The 21,803-nt window shown below is 41.2% G+C and overlaps 1 protein-coding gene and 1 long non-coding RNA gene across 2 annotated transcripts; one reads left to right on the top strand and one right to left on the bottom strand.

The window, feature by feature from the left end:
* Window positions 1-11,381: 11,381 nt before the first annotated feature.
* On the bottom strand, window positions 11,382-18,945 carry LOC121232395. Its single transcript, XR_005932979.1, has 6 exons — window positions 18,827-18,945; window positions 15,510-15,630; window positions 15,290-15,397; window positions 12,157-12,679; window positions 11,866-11,963; window positions 11,382-11,616 (listed from the first exon to the last, which is right to left on the bottom strand). It is a non-coding gene; the product is annotated as an uncharacterized LOC121232395 (long non-coding RNA).
* A 240-nt stretch (window positions 18,946-19,185) lies between these two features.
* Window positions 19,186-19,844, top strand: SF3B5 (splicing factor 3b subunit 5). Its single transcript, XM_041125287.1, has one exon. It carries the CDS (start codon window positions 19,319-19,321, stop codon window positions 19,577-19,579), a length of 261 nt encoding a protein of 86 aa, XP_040981221.1. The 5' UTR covers window positions 19,186-19,318; the 3' UTR covers window positions 19,580-19,844.
* Window positions 19,845-21,803: the final 1,959 nt, after the last annotated feature.

Genomic DNA, 21,803 nt, shown 5'->3' with positions numbered 1-21,803 from the left:
GGGTGCATTGATTGATGTGTCTGACAACTCAGTCAAGAGCAAAATGCTCATCTAGAAACATCTGGTATCTTCCCTATAATTTGTGAGGAGGGTATGGAAGACCAAATAGATGAGCGGCAAGCCTCCTCCACTTTGGGAGACACTTTAGTTACAATTTCAGTAGCTGAGTAGCAGGCAAGGTAGCAATATTGTTAAATTATTAACCTTCTAAGAAAGGAAATGGAGAGTGAGAGGCCCTTATTATTTCTATAAATTTTGTCACCTAGATTAGACGAGGTTAAAGAAGGTTGAAAACTTTCAGAGGCAGCTAGCTAATTAAGCTACATGAATAGGTAGCTAAAAAAACCTCACCATTGACAAACAAGGACCCCCAAAGTGCTCGAGCATATATGTTGCTAGATCCTACAAAGGGTGCCCATTTGCACGGTGTTATGAGAAATAAAACCAGATAAGCTGTATGAAAAGATTGTGGCGTCATCATACACACAGAAGACACTTGTTTTGGATTATTATGCTCATTTCAGTCACTTTTGAAATAACATGAACAGTGTAGATTGATAATGAAAATGATTACACAAAGTGATTTGCCCATAAAAGAGATGCAGAATTTTCAGTCTTGTCATTTTATCCTCCCGAGTCCTGAGCAGCCTTACATACAAAGCTACAAAAGTAACAAAGTAATTTTTTTTTTCACTTTGTACTATCTCTCATTATACAAGAGACATTTAATGAAAAATTGTCATTTACCAGTGAAAGGAAATACTCCGGTCTCATAGATAAAGGCAGAATTCATTAGTGTAATGATCACCGATGCCAATAATTTTTTGAAGGAACTTGGGCAACATAATGGACAATACATCTGGAGGCAGGAAGCCTCCCTTTTAGTTCTTTTTTTCTCTGAAGAGCTGGGTTTTTTCCTTAAAGGCTTCTAACCCTAACCTAGATCTTGAGGGATGGCTTTGGATGAGCCACATTTTACTTCCAGTTTCCTCACCTCTAGAAAGAGGAAAGGTGTAATTACTTTCAGCGCTCATAAATGTGTAGTGAAAAGTAATATATAAAGTCTCCTGTACGTTAAAATACCTTAAGGACATCCAGTAGTTTGTGAATGATCCACAGAGCAAAGGGAGTGTCCGTGCCAGGGAGAGCCCTCATCTCTCTGCTCTGGTGCCTGATGCTTCTCACCAAGTTGCCTACCAGGATAATCACGGAATAGCCTGATCAAGTTTCTTACAAAGGCCAATAAATTAGGTATTACGTGCACGCAGATTTCTCTTTGTTACCACTTACCGACACATCAGCATCTGGGAGTTCTGGGGATCTCAATTTTGGGGAAGAGCAGTTTCACCAGGCCACTTATATTTACACTTCCAATTCCCTGGGCTGATCTACTATATAGAAATACCCCTATATTTCTCTCGAATTTACCCATGTTTACAGAACAGTTTGCACCCACAACACCGGTACTAATTTCAAGTATGGAGTTACAGCGTTGTAGATCTGTAACAACTGACACTTGTGAAACTTTTAGCTAAAAATGGAGCAAATTGCTACCAGTCCAGTTCTGTAGCACAGAGCCAGCTCTCAGACACGTATAAAATCCATGTACACTTTTCTCGATGTGCAGTACAAACAAGGCTCTTTTAAGCTAGAATCGGGTCTGATATAATCTAGCACACTTTGATTCAATGAAATTATTCTTTCGTGGTCTTGGAAAAATAACTTTATATTAATATCAACTTTTTTCTTTTTAACCTCACGGATCATTAGGTGCTCCTGAAATTAAATGTTTTATCAATTGCCAAGGTGAGTGGAGGAAGACAATGAGAGAGTGATGCTAGGAATTCTTTCACTATATTCATTTACCAGGGAAACTGAGTCTTCAGCTGCAGTACTTCCACCCTGAGTAAGGTCCACCAAACACTCCTGCTCTCAGTCTTTCACATTTCCTTGTAGCCTCTGACAAAAGCTACCGACATTACAGAACAGCTTCTTCACTAAATGTTGCTGATGTAGAGAGATGCTCCCTGGTTGCCTGAGGAACAGACTGCTGAAAAGAATTCAGAAGCCAAGTGTCTCCACAGCTAGCTAAATCCACCTTAATTCTTCGCTCAAGCCCGCCAAGTTATTTGGATTTATGAGGGATAACATAGTGCTCTAGGTATTGAGCCCTGCAGATGTTTTTCTTTTTGCTTTCCTTTTCTCTCCTTCATTAGGAGGGAAGAAGGCTGTTAGAAAAGGATGGAGTGCTGAAAGCTGTACAGATGTAATTGCTGTGGAGCCAGAGGATGCCCGGTGCTAGGGCCCTCTCTTGCTTATATAGGAAAGAATTTAAAATTCTTCTCCAATTATGCCTGAAAGGCATGCAAAGCCAGCCCTGGGTGTAATGCCCCTGAATTCCTTGTGAACCACAATTTGTCACCCATATGTGGCTTCGAAGGTTCATTACCCATACGTGAGTTCTTAAAGAGCTGCAAATCTAGTTACAGTGGTATTAAATGCCAGATTGGATGGATGAGAAATAGCCCTGGGACTTCTGTTGACTCAGGAGATGAGGGCAGGTGCCAGCATGTTTTATTAAGCTAGTAACCAATAAATTGACCAAATTCAAAATATTTTCATGTAATGGACGTAAACAAGCATAGTTAACTGGAGCCACCTGGTTGCTGAAGGCTTGGTTGATTATCAAGTAAGCCACTGGATTTCTCTGCTGCTGTCACAGCTTTTGAATGCACGAGTACAGCCCATATGTGTAACATGACAAGGATCCCGTCACATCAGCTGGGCTAATGACAAGTATTACCTAATCCTACTTCTATGCTTCAGTAAAGATGTGTATTCTGACTCCTGTTATCAGACAGGAGTGAGGTATCTCTTTGGTACATTTGCATGCCCATAGATTCAGAGCAGTTAGCTTCTGCACTGTAGGGAGTGCTTTGTAACCTGGCAGAGCAGAGATAAGGACAGCTTTCTGACAGTCAAGAGGGACCAAAAACCCAGGCGAGGAAGACACATAGCAGGTGCTCAGATTTGACTATAGTCCCAGGAACAGCAGATTCTAGGGGCAAGTTCACATTGCCAAAACCTACATGCCCCATTTTTCCCCATCAATACTCTCTGAGCAGAAAATGGCCAGGCTGTGTATCAGGTGTGAAGGGAGAACTACCTGGGAGGTAAGAACATCTTGGGGCTAAAAGCCTTCTGAGGGAGTAGTAAAGAATACCACTCGCTCTTCACAGTGAGAGCCATCAGAAAATGAGAACATTTCCATAGCTTTTTGGAGCATCCTTTTCAAATAATTAGTCATACACAGAAAAGGTGGTGTTTTCTAAACCCCACCAAGTTTCAATGAAATAGAACAATTCTACCCTAGAGTTGCATGAGCATAAATTTTACACAACCGTGTTGATGGATCACCTTATTCATGTTGCCAGTGCTTTTCAACAAGCAATATAACAATATTCATCCAGAAAGGAGTAGGGAGCCTGCACAAACAGCACGGCGTGTTTCTGCACCACGTGGGCTACGCTCCTCAGAAGGCATGCTGCACACTTTCAGGTGGCTTTGTGGCTAGATCTAAATGTTACAGATCTAGGAAGAGAAATAATAGCTTTTTCATTAGCTGAAGGTGAGGGAAGAATCATTTGGGATCATTTAGCTGGCAATATACAGCCAGGGAGCAATACATTTCACAGCCCAGTCATGACCAATTGCTGCCTAGAGTCCTTTGTGAATAGCAAGGCAGATGGTGTATAGGCTAGTTATATGTGATACACTAACAGCATGACAGATTTCCACGGAATGAAACAAAGTCATTGTTAATGTTTGGATTTTCCAGGGTAGTGTTGTAGCTAGAAAAAACTAAAAATTAATGGTACATGTCAAAGTAGAGGGGTATTTGTCAAACAACTTGCAAAACTTATCTGAGAAAAGTGAAGGCTTATATTTTATCTTTGAAACCTGTCTGTCGACTGTGGCAAGTATCCCAGGATTCTGCGAGGCAGCTGTGACCGGCCACACTTCAAGCCTCATAGTTAAGAAATGCAAAGGCAGAAAGTACTGGAGGCACTGACTAGCTATACAGTAACGCCACGGGAGCCCACAGGTCTCCTCCCAATTACCCCAGCCAGGGAGTAGCTCTGCACATGAAGCACCTATACATGAAAGTGAGTAAGAAGGCAGACGGGCAACTTAATACCCGCACCATTTTTCTAAAGCTACCAGCTTTTGATGGATGCAGTTGCCTTGGTGGTTGCTTACAGAAAGATGAAAGCTGGCCAAATCTGCTGGAGTCCTGGGTGAGCCCCAGGCGCTGCCAGCGCTGCCCGGCTGGCTCTGCGCTCGCAGGCAGCAATGGGGGAGAGACACTCTGCAGCCAAGGGATACGGTCAGATTTTCATTTCTTAACTTCCCATTAATTGACCATGCATCTATCAGGATGGAACTGCGCGTTGGCACTGTTACACAAGTCCCTTAACTTCTAGATCTTTGAAAGCTTTGGATGCTGGCCTTTCCATTTGCTCGGTTCATAGCCAAGTGAGCAAACCAATAGGGAGGTCCCAACAGAGGAACCAAAACCGGAGCACACTGCCTCTATTCCAATTTATCAAGAGAATTATTTGGTCTGAAAAATATTTTTTTACATATATATATATATATATATATATACACAAACACTTAACAAGTAGCATCTCTGTGTAGGTTGTGTGTTACTGTGGCAGATAAGGAGGACTGCACTGCGCATGCATACTCGGTTCTTATTTCTTCCTTGTACTTTCAGCTTCAGTGATGCAACCTATCCTGGCTGTGCCTCTTTTTTAAGCTGGATAAATATCTGTTAGGAATAATTCAGGTATGGCTGATTTTAAGTTGAGGTGGGGAATGGATTAGATGACGTCTTGAACCTTATTTTAGCCTCATTTTCTAAATCTTATTAAAATGTGTTAAGGTGTATCTAAATGTTTATTAAAGTACAAAATATTAAAATACACTAAAACATAAGACTACAGCTTCAGATGGGGTAAGTCAGTTCTCCAAAATTCAAGTCAAAGGTTGAAAGTGTGTATTTCTTCTTAAGCTAATAAACAATTACAATGACATGGTGAGATTTTGAGAGATTACACAAAATCTGTTATTAATATCCCATTAAAAAATATTGTAAGGTAAATATTGTAGCTGTACTTTTAATCCTGAGAAGTGAATTCACACATCTTTTTACTGAAAGAAAATTGTTTCTGGAAAGATATGTCATCTAATATACATTTGTACCATGCCTAACAAAATAAGCCTTGCTTCTCGGCCAAGGTCAGCAGACAGTCCCCTGGGAGAAATACTACGTAGATGGGGAATAAGCACAGAAAACAACATTACACACCCTTATGCTATACGGCCTTGAACAATTGGTTTTCCTGCAGACCTGGTAGCCGATAATGGCAGTTACACACGTATTGGTAGGAAGGATGTTAAATACAGTTTCTGTCTTAGAGAATAAATTTTTACAACATGATAAATAAAAGAAAACCCAACTAACATATAATTATGCAAGAGAAGATCCTACATAAATAGTAATTTTAAATACTGTTCACATTTAATATTAATTCCACAGCATATACAACTGATGTAAATACCAATTTGGTGTGGATGTAAAATAAGTATAACTTAACAAAATAATTCAACAACAGATAAACAAAATTAAGCTACTGAAATATCCACCAGCAAATTTATTTAAAGTTCACCAATAATCAGTACTCAGAACACATCTAGAGAAACCATTCTATACTTCATTTCCATTCCAAATAACACACCGAATACCTGCATATCAAATTTCATATGCTCACTACCTGAAGATGACAGGAGATAGACACATCAATTTGTGATGAAAAATATTTCTATTATATGACATGGCAAGAAAATTTTCGAAGTGATGTTTGAAATTTTGACATATCTGCAGCTTTAGTGACAGTTAAATTAATTACGTGTAAGATAATCCTTCTTTACAGAGACCTTCTCTCCCCCTTCACTCCTCAAGGGGGTCAGGTCACCTGCACAATTGATGCTGTGCAGTCCCCTCTTTTAAACCCTATAGCAAACATGGAGGGCCAAAAGACGCACGGAGATGAAGGATTCCTTACATCTCCATCTCCAGCCACCTTGGAATATACAGTTTTCTTAAGGTTGTTCCATTACCTATATGGCTCTGTTCCTTTGTCTCCCCCGACTGGATTCTCCACATAGGATTTAGCCCCTTACCAGTCACAGAGAAGATCTCGCAATTACTCTTGCAATTCAAAATCACAGCCAATTTGTGGGGCTGCTCTGGTCAGTGAGAATGTATGGACACGAGGTTTGGAAACCTTAGTAATGTTCTCTCTGCTGCCTTACACTTTGCTTACTCTTGGGAAAGAGCAAGCAGATAAATAACCCTCCCCGTTGCTGTAGAGCTACATGACCCAGAAAGTACATCATAGGTATAGGAAGAGTTCTTGCTCCCTTTCCTTTCCTTCTGTAAGAAAGTCATCAGTTTGGGGATTGCCAATATGAGGATCATGTAGATGACCTTGAGTGAGTCCGGCAGAGTCACCAAGATGGTCAGAGGGTTGGACTGTGTGACCTGTGCGGAGAGGCTGAAGGAACTGGGCTTGTTTAGCCCAGAGAAGAAAAGAAGGATTCTGGGGACCTAACAGCAGCCTTAAAGTACTGAAGAGGAGATTACTGACACAACCCAAGTGTATGGCAGGAGAGTGAGAAACAATGCTTATGAATTGAGATAGGGCAGGTTCCAACAGGATATAAAGGAAAATTCCCCACTATGAGGGCAATGAAGCATTGGAACAGGAGATTGCCGGGAGAAGTTGTGGAATCTCTGTTCTTGGAGATTTTCAAGGCCCAGCTGGACAAAGCCCAGAGATACCTGGTCAGAAATCAATGTTGACTCTGCTTTGAGCAGGAGATCGGACAAAATAACTCCCCGAGGTCTCTCCTAATCTGTGATTCTAATGTGGTCCAAAATCAACAGCTGTAGATCCCAGACCTTGGTACTGAAAGATGCCTCTAAATAGGAAGCCCTTAAATCCCACATCCCATGTCCTGCCATGCAAGAGCAGCCAGACTTACCATCTAGTGCCTGTTACTGCATGAACAGTGCCTAAGATAGGCTCGTTAGCTGCTACAGCAAAGCCAGCTCTTCATTAGTCAACATTCTCACTGCAACACACCTACATTTCATTTTAATCTTGGTTATCAATCTAACGAGTTTATTTTCCAGAGATTTGTTGTTTCTGATGATACATATCTGCAGTTCAACCATTTGTAGCTTTCTTTGAAAACAACTCTGTCTTCCTTCAGGTGTCTGGGTAGAGACCAATCTACCTACCGTCTGTCTGTCAGTGCAAGACGTAAAACACGCTTGCCTGGCACCAGCCAGTGCCTGACAGCATACATTGCCAAACTGATACTGGATTAGTAGGTCCTGAGGTGTATCCAGGCTGTTTGTGACTTGGTGAAAGAATTTTAGCAGGCAGTTTAATAGGTTAACAAGTGTTTGCAGTATATTACAAGTCGTAAGACAGATTGATTAGATGCAAACAAGCACTCCCCAAATTCTCTTACACACCCAGTAATATGTCCATCAGCCTTCAAACCTGTACTACATGGAAATTTTCAGAGTCTTATTCCCTGAAGATGAAAGGAGATAGAAGTGCCAGTTGCTGAAGGACAAGATTTCACTTGCAAAATGATTTTCCAGGTAAAGTTAGAAACCTTGCCATACATGTGGCTTTGGTGACAATTAAGTTGATGGACTAAGCTAGGTTTTCAATATATGTGACGACAATAATAATATTGCATTACATTTATAAACTATGTTCCATTTCAGGCTCTCTAAACCAATTTGCAAGCAATTACGTTAAAAATACTGCTATGTGTGTTGCTACCCATGTATTATAGATGGGAAAGAAATCACAGAAAGTGTCAAAATGCCTACAGGTGTACAGAAAGCCTTGATCTAACCAGAAGTTGCATCCAAATCCCCCGATTGCTAGTCCGCTCCTTTCATGATAAGATTACATGTCTTTTCATGTCTCTGCCTTTTTCTTACAGATATTTTGTTTCTCTTAAGGCTTATGCCTCTATACAGCCATCTTTCTACTTCTCTCCCTTAAATAATTTCTTAGGTGTGAATGCCATACAGTTGGCATAGAAAATACTTAAAATTAAGTGTGCCACTTAATAAGAAGTCTATGCCAGTTAAAATTAATTGCCAAATTCTGCCTTCAGTGAAGTCAATGGAAGTTTGACCATGGCATCGAGTGAGACAGGGCCAATATTAAAAAATACAGGAAGCGTGAGATGGAGGATAGGCAGTGGGCTGTTTTGATACTGGTATAAAGGAGAATCAAAACACAATTATCATGTGTCCAGGTGAGTGAACAGACCATGTGTGTCCTCTAGCCAATGCCTTTAAGACAAGAACCAGAAAGCAAAATGGAATTAATTATACAAATGCTCTGGCAGCTGGCTTTGGCAGTTACAACATGTATTTTTGATGAAATGCTTCCCAGATCCCAGAGACAAGCCCAAACTAGCCCCCACAACTCAGATACTTACACAACTGCAAATCACAACCAGCTTCCTAATGAGCTGATCCAAAAATCCCAACTCTGATGGCCCAAACCTTGGGGAAGTAGGGGTTCACACCCAGATACAGGCATAGCAATCCAAACCCAGTACTCTACCTTCATTAGAGTACCTTTCTTAGAAAAAAACTACTACCAAAGGTCTGTCTAAGCCCTAAGTTTGTTTCTGTCACAAGCCATTAATAACATTCAGGAGAAAACTGTAAAAAAGAGGTTGAAGGTGACCTTTGTCTTGAGACAGCTCCCTAATAACCAATAGCTGTGGGATTTCTGAGATAGAGGTTGCATTCAGGTATTCAAGTAGCTGAAAAGATACCATCAGAGCCAATGTATGAATTGTTGTTTGTATGGAGCATATCAGTGGAAGTACTTTTAGTGTATTCAGATACACACAGAAACACCACGCCTCCGCCCCGCCCTGGCTTATCCTGGGCAAACAGAGTTTCATTTTGGTTTGGGTAAGAAAGTGAAAATTTTCAGATTTGCTGTAAAAGTGGTAGAACTCATCGGAGTTAAACACATGACTATCTCTGCATACAAATCAAAATGCAGCTCTCAGAGGAGCTCCACAGCATACAGTGTGAGAAGGGCGAGAAATGTGTCAGTGTGAGTGTGGGTTCAGCTCAGACTCTGCTCAAGGATGTAGGAGGAAACAGAAACTTAACTGACAATAAAATTTTCCAAAGGGCTAATTTACCCAAAGCAAACCATTACAGTCATAAACAAGTCTCACCTAGAGATGATGTGCTGAGTTCAGTCCGTGAAAAATCCTCAGGGAGAGCTGGAGGCACAGCTGGGCAATGGGCACAGTGCAGTGCCAGCAAGAAGCCTGCTCTGCCACCAGTTTAGTGCAGGGCTTCTGGCAAAGGATTTCATCACTACTTGTATCAACGTCCTCGTCTCTTTGATTAGGCTAGTATTTTCCTTTCTTAGTACAGCCATCAAGAGTTAGTGCTTGTAGGATACTACACAGTTCTCAGAAGACTATTGCACTTCCTAAAATGTTTTATAAAGGAAACAATGACATCCATAAAGTAGATGACTGCCCTCGACACTATTTTTTTCTCTAGATTTATGGCTAGCTTTTTCTTAAAGCAGTTACATGCTTCTGTTTCTTTGGCTGATAGAGCATCGGACAAACTACTGTCTCTCAATGTGAAGTTTTTTCTAATTCTTGAGCATCACATCTTCTGAGCTAAAAGGCCAATTTTTTCTCCCACTAACAGCAGTCAAAACAATACACCTACATCTGCAGGAAGATCTTGGCTTATGATTTCTATGCCACTGTTTTGGAACTCTACACATAGACAAAAGACCCACCTTCTTTCCTAACCCTAACTTACCATTGAAAATAGTTTATTGCTAAGTCCTTTAAATAGGGTAATAATAGTCCCTTAAAAAAGGTGAAAAGCACTGGTGCTGGGTTTTTGACTTAAGCTCCATGTGAGGATAGTAATGGTGAGTGTTTTTACTAGTGAAGGAAAACAGATTTTTTTTTCCCCGTGTGAAGGAAGAAACACTTGGCCAAATCCCAGGGGTTATGGAAGAGAGAACAGAACAGCAGAGCATTTCAGAAGGAGACATTCCATGGGTACCACTGAAATGATTCAAACTGTAATCAACTATCCCTGCTACCCCAAAACACAGGTGCATGTGCATTTGGGAATGAGATGAGTATCAAATTGCAAATCGAGTCATTCAACAAGCTTGTTTTACCCTTCCAATTATGCAAGCAAGTTTGTGACTCAGCATCTACACAAGTCTGTTCTCCACTGACAAGACAAATCAGTTCTGCAGCTGAGTCAGTCAGAGCAGTCCTTTTCACAGTGATAAATTCAGCAGGCAGCCACAGTATGGAAAAGATTGTGGAGCCTTTATTCTGTGTGCAGTTACCTATGTGAGACAGACTAAATACATTTTAAAGGAGAATAATCTTCAGCTCATCTTCACACAAGCAACTAATTAAATGGGGGAGAGAAAAGCTGTCATGGGATTACACTGATCGGTGTTCATGGTCCTTTAACTAAAAGAGATTAGATTTTCTTTCTGATAGCGTTTTCTGTTGGTATTGTTGTGTGCTCATCCCTTGCTTATAAAAATCATCCGGCAACTTGCTGTAATTGCAGTTGTAGTTGAGAATTAATTTCTTCAATTGTCTTTGCCTTTTCTTTCAAGGGTTGCAGATAATTTCCTACATTTTAGAGTGTGACAAGGGTGGAGGAGTCATGCCAGTTACAGGCAGTCAAAGACTCATGCACATGTTGGCATGGGAATCTCTGCCCCAGCCTGTGCCTAGAATGCCGACTTTTTTTGCTGACACATCTGGAACCAACAATAATCTTTCCTTACTCTTCAGGCTTGATCCTTTTCAGGTGCCAAGTATGAATGACTGTTGCCAATAGTCTTAGCACTTGAAATACCTAATCCTTAACACCTACTGACAGAATCTCTGGGCTGCATTTGGAGCTGAAAGTGAAGAACCCCCGGGGTAGATTGCACTTCCCTCTGCTTGTAAGAAATATAACCCATTAGTCCTGTTCAAAACTAGGTATCTTTACACCCATGCCCAGAGATGAACCTCACCAATAGCCACGTTAGTTGGCATTATAATAATCCCACTGTGAGGCCATGAATGAGGCCCCACTGGGTGAACTGCAGTACAAACACTGTAGGAGAACGCCTTAGCCAAGAGGAGCACATTGTTGTGTTACACGAGGCTGAAAAAGATAGGGAAAACAGAACAGAGAGTTATGGTTTGCAAATCTTTTAATTTCATACTGAAAGCTTTTCCAAAACGTCAAAAATGGGTTTCAATACACAGCTGTACATGAATACTGACTTGTCTATTCTTCACAACAGCTATTCTGAGAGATGCATCAGTCGTCTTCTACACGATCTACGCACATCCTGTTGGGGCTCTAGATCACAACCCCAGCGTCGACAGTTTTCACAATGACTGGTGCTTTTCTTAAAGCCTCTGTCCCTGCAACCATTTGAGCATGTGAACATCTCAGCTTTAATTTTCTAAAACTAAGTACCTTCAAACATCATAAAAATAAATACTTTCAAACATTTATGGAGAAAAGCAAATACAAACTAAGTGAAATACAGACTCTCAAAATGCAAAAAGAAAAAAAAAAGAAAGCAAACAATATACATTACTTATATATAACAATAACAAAATAACAATAACAATAACAATAGCAAAAAAATCACCATTTTAAAAGCTTACTTAAAAATTTGCAGCTTTAGGTGATTTCTGAGTGCCTGCATTTGACAACACTTTGTCCAGCAGTTTTTTTTATTTTTTCCAGTTCAAGGCTTCTCAGTCTGCATGGTGCCGAGGAGATAGGGAGATACATTACAATCTAAAACAGTTAATCTTTCTGCTGTACTCCTTGCATATGTTTGCTTTCCAAAATCAACAATTCTCTTTCAAGCTCTCAAATCATATGCCAAAATGCATAGATGGGATGGCTATCACCATACATTACTAACATTGCCCAATCCTGACTATAAATACTTTGCTTCCAGTGGCTCATTCCTTGCCAAGTCTCAACACTCTGGGTTTACTTTTTTATTTTGAGGATCAGTTGAATTAAACCATTTTCAGCTTATGACAAACAAGACATTCCCAAGAATGAAAACAGCAAGCAAGAAGACATTTATCTTGAGTTATAAAGAACTGTGCTTTGAACATATAAACTTCCCTATGGTGCTTGGTGTTGTGAAAAATTACGTTCTATCTGCCTCAAATGTAAACAACAATACTTTGATAAAGCTGAAAGTGAGATACATTGCTTAGCCTTATTAGTGAAAGCTTTACTTTTACAGTAAATGCAAGAGGATTACGTACATTTCTTATTTCAAATGAGGAAGTTCCTAACCCAAGTTGAGAAAGAAACGGTTAACTGGCAGTTACTGGTTTGCCTTTTCCTAGAGATGCACAGAAGCAACAGTTATATTCTTCCTTCTGTAGTGATGCTAATTTCCTAAATATCCATTTGCTCTCTCCTTTGCTGTCTGCCCCATGAGCAATCCACAGCCTGAAATTTCATAACATAAATTAGTACAACACACACCAAATAGACGAGCTGATGGTTCCCTGATATCAGTAGCTCCATACTTCTCCTGCTATTATTTTTCACTTTTATGAACTGACTTGCTGTAACATTAACAAGTGAGTTTTACCCTTGTACAGAATACAGACAACATATTTTTGTCAAGATAAGGATGATGACACCAATGTCCTCCATGCTTACTGCAGAGCAGGAGGTGAAATGATGAATACTTGTGCACGTGTGTGTAGGGGGGAAGCTGGAGGGGGAAAAGGCTGGTTACAGATATGCTTCCTTGTACAGAACATTTTTAAGTACTGTTCTGAAGAATCAGTATTTTTAAAACATGATACTTACGTGGCAGATAAAAAAAGAAACAGCTGCATTAAGCAGCTTCAAGGGTCAGACTTAAAAAAAGGAAAGTCACCTCCTCTGTCCTTACTCTTCCCTGCACATAGGAAGAAGACAGTGATACGATATACAGAGCTACTCAATGGTCAAATCAATTTCTTCCAATTTAAGCTCATGTACATTTCTGATATCTTCTCTAGGGCCTATTTAAAGATGTATCTTTCATCGTTGCTACTTTCTTGTACTTTATTGAACACAATCAATAGTTGCATTAGCCACAACAGTTTATCTGGGGTGAATGAAGGAAAGATACCCAAAGAAAAGTGTGGGCAGAATACAGCTGCATCTTGGATAGTCCTGTAGTCTTCCCTAGTTTTGTTGCGTTTACTATTATTACTTCATTTTATTTCAAAATGTGTGACAAGAACAAACCTGTCCCATTACAAAAAGGTATATGGACACAAGCAATTTCAATTCACCTGGCAGACTATTATTAGCTCTATTTTTAGCCTGAAGCAGTAACTAATCACATTAGTGGAGGGCCTTTATTTTCAAAGTGATGGCTTTGGAGTAGAGAACTTCCCTCTAAACCGAGAGTGAGAGCTGCCTCTTCCAGACCTCCGCTGCGCTTTTGGTAGAGGTGCTCCATCTTCCCCCTTTGCACCACATTTCTCAGATCACCACATTATTTCAGAGTCTCCTCTATAAGCACTGTGCTAGTGACCCCTACTGTGGCTCTACTTTTAGGGTGCTCCTACACCATGCTAGGAAATTCTCAGTGGCATCTAAATTAAGCTAATTAAATTGTGGTGCACACCTAAGGCACATAACTGTTATCCAAACATATACAGAAGAGGAGTAGTGTGTCGAAGAGGAGTAGTGTGTCATGGTAATATTCACAAGCAAGCGATGGAGTGTGAGGCTACTAAACTGAATCTTTGTGCTCCATAAGCTGCTCCTAGGCAAGGGACCATTAGTGCAGGCCACAGATCTACACAGTTTGATAGAGAAGGGTCTAACACAGGGTCAATTAACCTGTTCAGGACCTTTACGTTTTCACTCTGCCATCATGCAACAATAGTGTACTACAGAATACATTATTTTAGAAATGCTTTAGGGAGTTTTAATAAAGCTTAGTGCATAAGTCTGGTGGCATATGATGCAACAAAACCAAAACAAATATCCTAAAAATGTTGAAACTGATGTTAAAAAGAGTTCATTTTCAATCCAACATTTTATTTCCCACAAGCTGCAAATCACTCAGTACAACAGCCTCCTGTCCCAAGTTTCAATACACCATAACATAGCAAAGCCTAAGTGTCGTGGTTTAACCCCAGCCAGCAACTAAGCACCACGCAGCCGCTCACTCACCCCCCCCCCACCCAGTGGGATGGGGGAGAAAATCGGGAAAAAGAAGCAAAACCCACGGGTTGAGATAAGAACAGTTTAATAGAACAGAAAAGAAGAAACAAATAATGATAATGATAACACTAATAAAATGACAACAGCAATAATGAAAGGATTGGAATGTACAAATGATGCGCAGTGCAATTGCTCACCACCCGCCGACCGGCACCCAGCTAGTCCCCGAGCGGCGATTCCCCGCCCCCACTTCCCAGTTCCTATACCAGATGGGACGTCCCATGGTATGGAATACCCCTTTGGCCAGTTTGGGTCAGCTGCCCTGGCTGTGTCCTGTGCCAACTTCTTGTGCCCCTCCAGCTTTCTCGCTGGCTGGACATGAGAAGCTGAAAAATCCTTGACATTAGTCTAAACACTACTAGCAGCAACTGAAAACATCAGTGTTATCAACATTCTTCTCATACTGAACTCAAAACATAGCACCGTACCAGCTACTAGGAAGACAGTTAACTCTATCCCAGCCGAAACTAGGACACTAAGCATGGCACTGCCCAATACTAAATGATGCCTATCTTGAACCTCAGGCCAAGATAATTTTCCAGCAGTGAATTTCTCCAGTTGCAGTCTGATTTAAAATAACATTATTCCCCTTTCCAGATAGGAACATTGATACACAGCAGCTTGAAGTGTATGCTTTCAATGGTATGATACACAGTGTTGTTTCTTTTCCTATTTTTTATTCAATGTTCTTATCTGACAGCTTTGGCAAAGAAACAGCCGCACAACCCTAAAAGAAGCTCTCAGATGTTTGAGTATTTACACACTATAAAATGAAAGCAATAGCAAAACATAGTTTCTAGCAGTGGAGGAAAATTTAAAACTTACCCATGCTTGCAGGGACTGTATTCCTCCATCTCAGAAGCAGCCCCAAAGGCTGCAGGTCGTTACAGTGTGAAGGTATATTCTTACACTGGAGCAGAATCACAATTCTGACTGCAAGGAAAAGAAAAGAGGAGCTTGCACAAAACAAGGTGGAGAAAGAGACTTGCTTATGAAAAAAGATTTTCACAGGATCTCTGAGAAAAGCAGTAAAAAGATCTTCTACCTGTTACAGGGCCAAAATAAGGGCTTCCTGAGGCTGTTAATGTTGGTAGGCTGTAACAGCCTTTGAGAAACTGCATACATTACAAAATGGCTTTTGCAGTGCATGTGATGACATGGGAAATCTGCGGAAAAAAAAAATTAAAGAAAGGTAACTTTTGTGGCCTAAAATTGCTAAGTGGTAATGTGACCTCTGCAAATACTGATTTAAGAACCCTGTTACAGCAGAAGCAACATATTTTTAATAAAATGCATACTTTTAACAAAAAAAGGTAATTTCCCACAAAAAGACATTAATTTAGTATCATTATTTAATTTCTAGCACCATTCTTTCCAGGCTAACGCAATCTCAAATATTCTTGTTTTCTGTGAAATTGTATTTGTAGGATAAATCAATATAGTGAAGAATAGAGGAATTTTGAAAAAAAATATGGCACACACCTCCATTTTTTCATCTTCCTCTGTGTGTGTTGGATTTATCTATTAAAATCGTAGCATCCCCTTGTCTGTGGGGTATTTATGCCTTCATTCTTCTACCTGAAGAGTCAGTAGGAAATTTAAAAACCCGGTTATATCTTGCAGTGGACAGCCACTGTCTTTGTTGGTCCAGCAGCCTCCCCTACCCTCTTTCTCTACATTTTGGAGGAGCAACCAACTACTCCTGTTTTATGGAAGAAGAATTTATGTAGGTCAAACCCTGACATCAAGTGGCCACTGCCATTCATAACATGCTCCCGGTGCCTCAGCCATTTGAAACTTGGCTTTAAATGATACGGCTTTAATCTCCAAATAAACCATTTCGGCACTTAAATCAACACATTTATGTGATTTCCATAAGTAAGCATCGGTTGTTTCAGACACTAATTATTTATCAACATGACTTCAGAGACCAAGGCAAATATAAAATATTCTGATAATTATATTTAATGGTATTCAGTACACAACCCTTGGAATATCCTAAAATGCTAAATTATTCAGGAATCCTAATTGTGCAAGAGTATTACCATTGAGTGATAATTCTCTCTATATAAATCTGCATCTGTGCACCCATGCATACTTATATACATCCTCTCCCTCTTCCCAGTCACTTAGTATTCCTAAACTTGAAATGAAAAGTGCCCAAGTGCAGGCATCCATTTTGCACAGACCCAACAAGAAAAACAAGGCCCAACAACAGATTTTATTTTTGTGTGGAAGAAGAAATGAAGATAAAGTGAATATAATTGAATATAATTCTTCAAAGCTAGGAGCTGAAACTTGGTATTTTTCAAGTGAAACTTGAAGTTAGGTAATTACTTGTAAATATTTGTTACTTGCCTGTTGGCTGGTAATTTTACTACTTATTTTTTTCTTCCTATTATTGGTAAGCTTGTCTGGTATTCTCAGAGGAGTTTTTGGTCAAAGCCAACAAAGAGTGAAGTTTTGGTACTTATTTTCCTAGAGCTCTGGATGCCTGAATGCAGTGTTTTAATCTAGCCCGCTATCACGCTTGCTGAAAATTTCAGGTTTACACTTCCCTTTCAGGGTGTTTTTTTGAACTAGAACTCTAACGCCTATTTGGTTTAATGCAGCTATTACTCCTAGAAACTCCTGCAAAAATTGCAAGAGATGGATAAGCTTCTGGGCATCTTTTCTCTTCCAAAGACTGATTGATTATTTTAATTAATACACCTCCTAGCTTAAGAGTTTCCAAGATGATAACTTCAGAACAGCTCTGAGATCAGCCCTACATGTCACTGTGCCGGCACTGATCACCTATCAAAAGTTAGCATCCTTCATACCATCCTGCTTTTTAAAAAGATACTATTTAAAAAAGAAATGAAAGCTTTCCCATGTTCATAATATGTCTTTCTTTGTCTTTCTGTACACTAGCATACATAGAAGCTCCTGAGGAGTTGCATTTGTTTGTTTTTTCTCTCTTGGTCTCTCTGGAAGCAACCACAGAATGCAATTGCTGTATCCAGCTGAGTAAAACTGCTTCCTGCTAAGTAAGTCTTGATAGCAATGACTCAACAGATCCTTGTAAAAATAATAATAAAAAAAATTTATAGTCCTCATTTAGTTCTTTGCACTAAAGGATAAGGACACTTCAGTACGTTGTTTTGACGCTGCTTTCTGTGGCCTTGGTTTTATAAGATGCTTGCTTTTAAACAAGGGGCTTAGAATCATGTGGGTTTTCACAGAACATTTCTGTGGATTTCTTTTGACTATAGGGCGTTTACAAGGACAGGAAGAAATAGCTCAGTGTCCTATTGGAAAATTTCTGGCAATGTGTCTTTCCTATTTTAAAACAAGTAATTCAAACCAGTACTATCATATGAAAGCATGAATCATTTCATGCATTTTTAAACTTAACATTATGTAAGCTCTTGAAGAGAGCTGGAGAAGAAAGACTACTTTTTTGGTGGATGATAAAATTTATTTCAAGCTCCAGTTTGACCAAAGAAGATAGGCAATGCAATTTATAATTTCTGTGGGTTTTATATCTGCTTGTGAGTTTAACATTCACACAAAAATACTACCTGCGCTGTCAACATATCTTTTTCAACAGTAATACTTAATTTTAGCTTAAAATCCCTTCACCCTGCTCAGCTGCAAAGCCTGCCTGGGGAAATGTAACTATGAGCTCTGCACCTTACAAAGGAACAGGGACGGGACCTACAGTACTGTTCCTCAGCTGCATGTAGCAGAACTGACCGTAGCAAACTACTTATTTTGGGAGGACCGGCAAATGCTATGGACTTCTTTAGCCTTTCTCCACATGGACTCCTTTTACGAGAGCTACCACAGAAAATGCATCATTGCCCCCTAGCTAAGCAAAGGGCTAATGAAAAGGAGTGGTTTGGGTTGCTCCTGGCACCTCCTGTCTGTTTTTCTGGTAGCTTTTTCTTTCTTCGGAGCAAGACTTCCTGTGTCACTTAAACCGAGGTGCAGTTTATACAGAGAGGGTGGCAGGAGCTGGGATAAGCTGTGCCCTGAAGCCTGAGCCTCAGGGTTTGGCTTCCGTATTTTCTGAAGTCTCCTGGCAAATGGAGACTTGCTGCTGCTGTTCCCCATGACCCATTATCTAGGTATTTTGTAGCCAGATTTGATAGCGCATGCCCCTTTGATTCTCAGCCGGATTAAGCCGTAGCTACAGCATCAAAGCTGTATCTTTGCTTTACAAATTAATTTGAGGCTCGAGGCTTTTAACCTGAGGCATGGGGCTCACTTAAGCGCCAGGCTTAACTTGAGGCTCAGCCTTGTACCTGTCTTGAGAACACCAGACCCTGAACTAGTCGCTAATCCTCAAGTACGAGCTTTAAACTAACGATGTCTTACAGATGCCGGCCTGGAGTTGCGACTGTCACTTGGTTTACTACTGGGTTAGTCAATTAAAGTAGTTAAATGATTTGATTACGGATCACATTCACCGTGCCAGGGCCCTCCCCGCGGCCGGCCTCCTCCGCGCCGAGCCCCCCTCCTCCCCGCCACCGCCGCCCGGCCAGGCCGCAGAGCGCGGGGCGGCCCGGCACCCCCCATCCCCCCCCGTCCCCGCCGCGGCCCGGGCGGGGAGAAGACCACAACTCCCGTCATGCCCTAGCGGCCGCGCTCCCATCGCGCACCGCGGCAGGAAAGCACCGACCTGCTGGAAGCTTTTTTTTTTTTTTTTTTTTTTTTTTTTTAATTTCCGTTCAGACCGGGCGGCGGAGCCGTCAGTAACCGGTACCGGCGCAGCGGCGGGAAAACGGCTGCTGCGCCCCGGCCGGAAAAGGAGCGGGGCGCCAAGGCGCGTCACTTCCGCTCGCCATTTCGCGCAGCACCTCCGCCGCCATGACGGACCGCTACACCATCCACAGCCAGCTGGAACACCTGCAGTCCAAGTACATCGGGACGGGCCACGCCGACACCACCAAGTGGGAGTGGCTGGTGAACCAGCACCGGGACTCGTACTGCTCCTACATGGGCCACTTCGACCTGCTCAACTACTTCGCCATCGCCGAGAACGAGAGCAAGGCGCGCGTCCGCTTCAACCTCATGGAGAAGATGCTGCAGCCCTGCGGGCCGCCCGCCGACAAGCCCGACGAGTCCTAGCCCGCCCCGGGCCCCGGCCCCGGCCCCGGCCCCGCTGGGCTGGCCTTCGGCCCGCAGGAAGGTCCCGGCGAGCAGGGGGGCCGTTGGCGCCTGCGGCCCTTCGGCCTCGTGGTCCCTCCGCTGTGGCCTGTTGTCCCCTCGGAGGACTCGGGCGGGGAGAAGTCCTGCAAAATGCCCGCTTCTGGACAGCTTCGGCTCTTCTAGCTTGTACAATCGTTCGGATTTCTCACAGTGGAAAATAATAAAACTTGCTGGGCATTTCTAATGGTTCGTTTGGCAGTCTGCTAATAAGAGCTCTTTGTTCTAAAAGGAGTGCCGGTTACTGGGTATTAAGCCTTTCGATGGAACCGTCCGAGGTGCAAGTCTCAGATACTTTACAGATAGCATTTTCCCAGCCGGGCTGATGGGTGCTTCCTTACCAAAACTGTGTTTTGAGGAGAGAGAGGAAGCTTGCTGACACTCAGAGGGTCTCATTTGTTGTTAGCATTTGCTGTGTGTGGTGATTTGTGGTACAGTGTCAGTCAGTTGCTCTAGCGCTTTAAAACTCAAAAATGGCTTTTCTTTAAATACCATTTTCTTGCCTCATCTTCCTCTTCCCTGTAAGTTGAGTTTTCCAAACCTTGATTCTCTCTGATCCAACTTGGCTACTTTTTTTAACTAATGTTTTCTAGTCATCTAGCAATTAAAATTTTTTCTGCGTTACACTAAACAAGTGTATGAATGTGCGCTTAGACACTGTTAGTATGGAATGGGAACATAAGGGTTGTTCACTGCTACATTGAAGTAAAATGTGTTGAGGTGACACAATCTTAGACTGCAAACTGAACTGATGTTGATTTTGAATTGTCACGTAAAATAGGCTTTCTATTCACTTGTTATAGTAAAAAGAAATTCTGAGTGCTAATGAATGGGAAGACCTCAGAGTAAAACTTAGGTATGCTGCTTGGAGAAATTAGGTGCTCTCATTTCTGACATGGAGCATTGTAACTGGGTGGGAGGGTTTTTTGGTGTGGGTTTCTTGTTTGGTTGTTGTTTTGGTTTGGTTTTTTTTTTTTTTTTACATTGGAGAGGAAAGTTCAGTGTTTTCTGAGCCTATTAAGACTGTATGCAAGCTTACCAATGATTTTTTTCTTAAATCAGTGATCTCAAAACTTTTGAGTGATAAATTTTTCACACTCTTTATCGAGTTTTATAGAACTAAGCTATTCATAATACTGTAATAAAGTAAGAAAAAATGTACAAGCTCCTGGGGCCACATTCAAGACAGCACATCCATGTTCTGAAGAATTCAAAGACAGCATTTTTCCAGTTCTACGGCACATACTGAGATGAGGGCGTGGGTGAAGTGGTCCTAAATAAATTTTACCTGCAAGTTTTGTGGGGACCTACGGCAGTTTCTGATAAGTGAGGGGGATTTGTAGAAAACTCCTGGTTTTCACTTTTCATGCAAGCTGGTGCAGGTAATTTGAAGACCATTTGTTCCTCACATGCTGAGGAACGTGGCTGAAAGATTTTCCTTAACTTGAGTTTAGGCACTTACTAGTAGGCACACAATGCTGTCTTGCAATAATTGAGCAAAATTTGTATCTAAATCAAGCATGTTTCCTGTTACGCTTAATAAATTAAGTCTGTTCTATGACCAAATCTTACAAGCTTGCCATTTCCCTATATGAATAGGCAATATGCTTAGTGAAAAAGGGTGGTATGAGAGAGTCCCATGGGGAAAGCTGCTCTTCCTGTTTCTTTTGCCTTACATACACTCTAGCTACTCTGTCCACAGAGAAAAAAGAACAGAAGCATCCATTATTTTATTGCCTTGCCCCACGAGTACTTCCATAAGGTGTCTCATTTGCTAGCTGCCAACAGCCAGTTGATGTGTACAACAGACAGCGATATCGTGGTTAGTTCACTGATGGCAAAGAAGCTTGAGCCTCAGCGCTGGGACTCGGGAACTGAAAGAGCTGGAGTGAGGATACAGATACTTTTGTAATGAACTTGCAATGTTTTGTGAAGACAAGTGTTGAATCTTTTACATGGAAGGCAAACCAGAAGCTGTGCAACTTAATCCACTCCTGCACAGATTAGAACATAAAAAACATTTCAAGGAAGATTTCTTTTGAGTATAAACTGCTAACAATTAGCTCTATCCATGGATATTCTCAATACTTACTCAATACATTTTGAAATGCGAGCAGCAAATACATGACCCATAAGTAAAGATTAA

The sequence above is a fragment of the Aquila chrysaetos genome, chromosome 8 (genome assembly GCF_900496995.4).
Source record: "Aquila chrysaetos chrysaetos chromosome 8, bAquChr1.4, whole genome shotgun sequence".
In the NCBI taxonomy this organism is placed as follows: domain Eukaryota; kingdom Metazoa; phylum Chordata; class Aves; order Accipitriformes; family Accipitridae; genus Aquila; species Aquila chrysaetos.
Note: the sequence above shows the minus strand (reverse complement) of the source record. Positions and strands in the feature narration are given on the sequence as shown.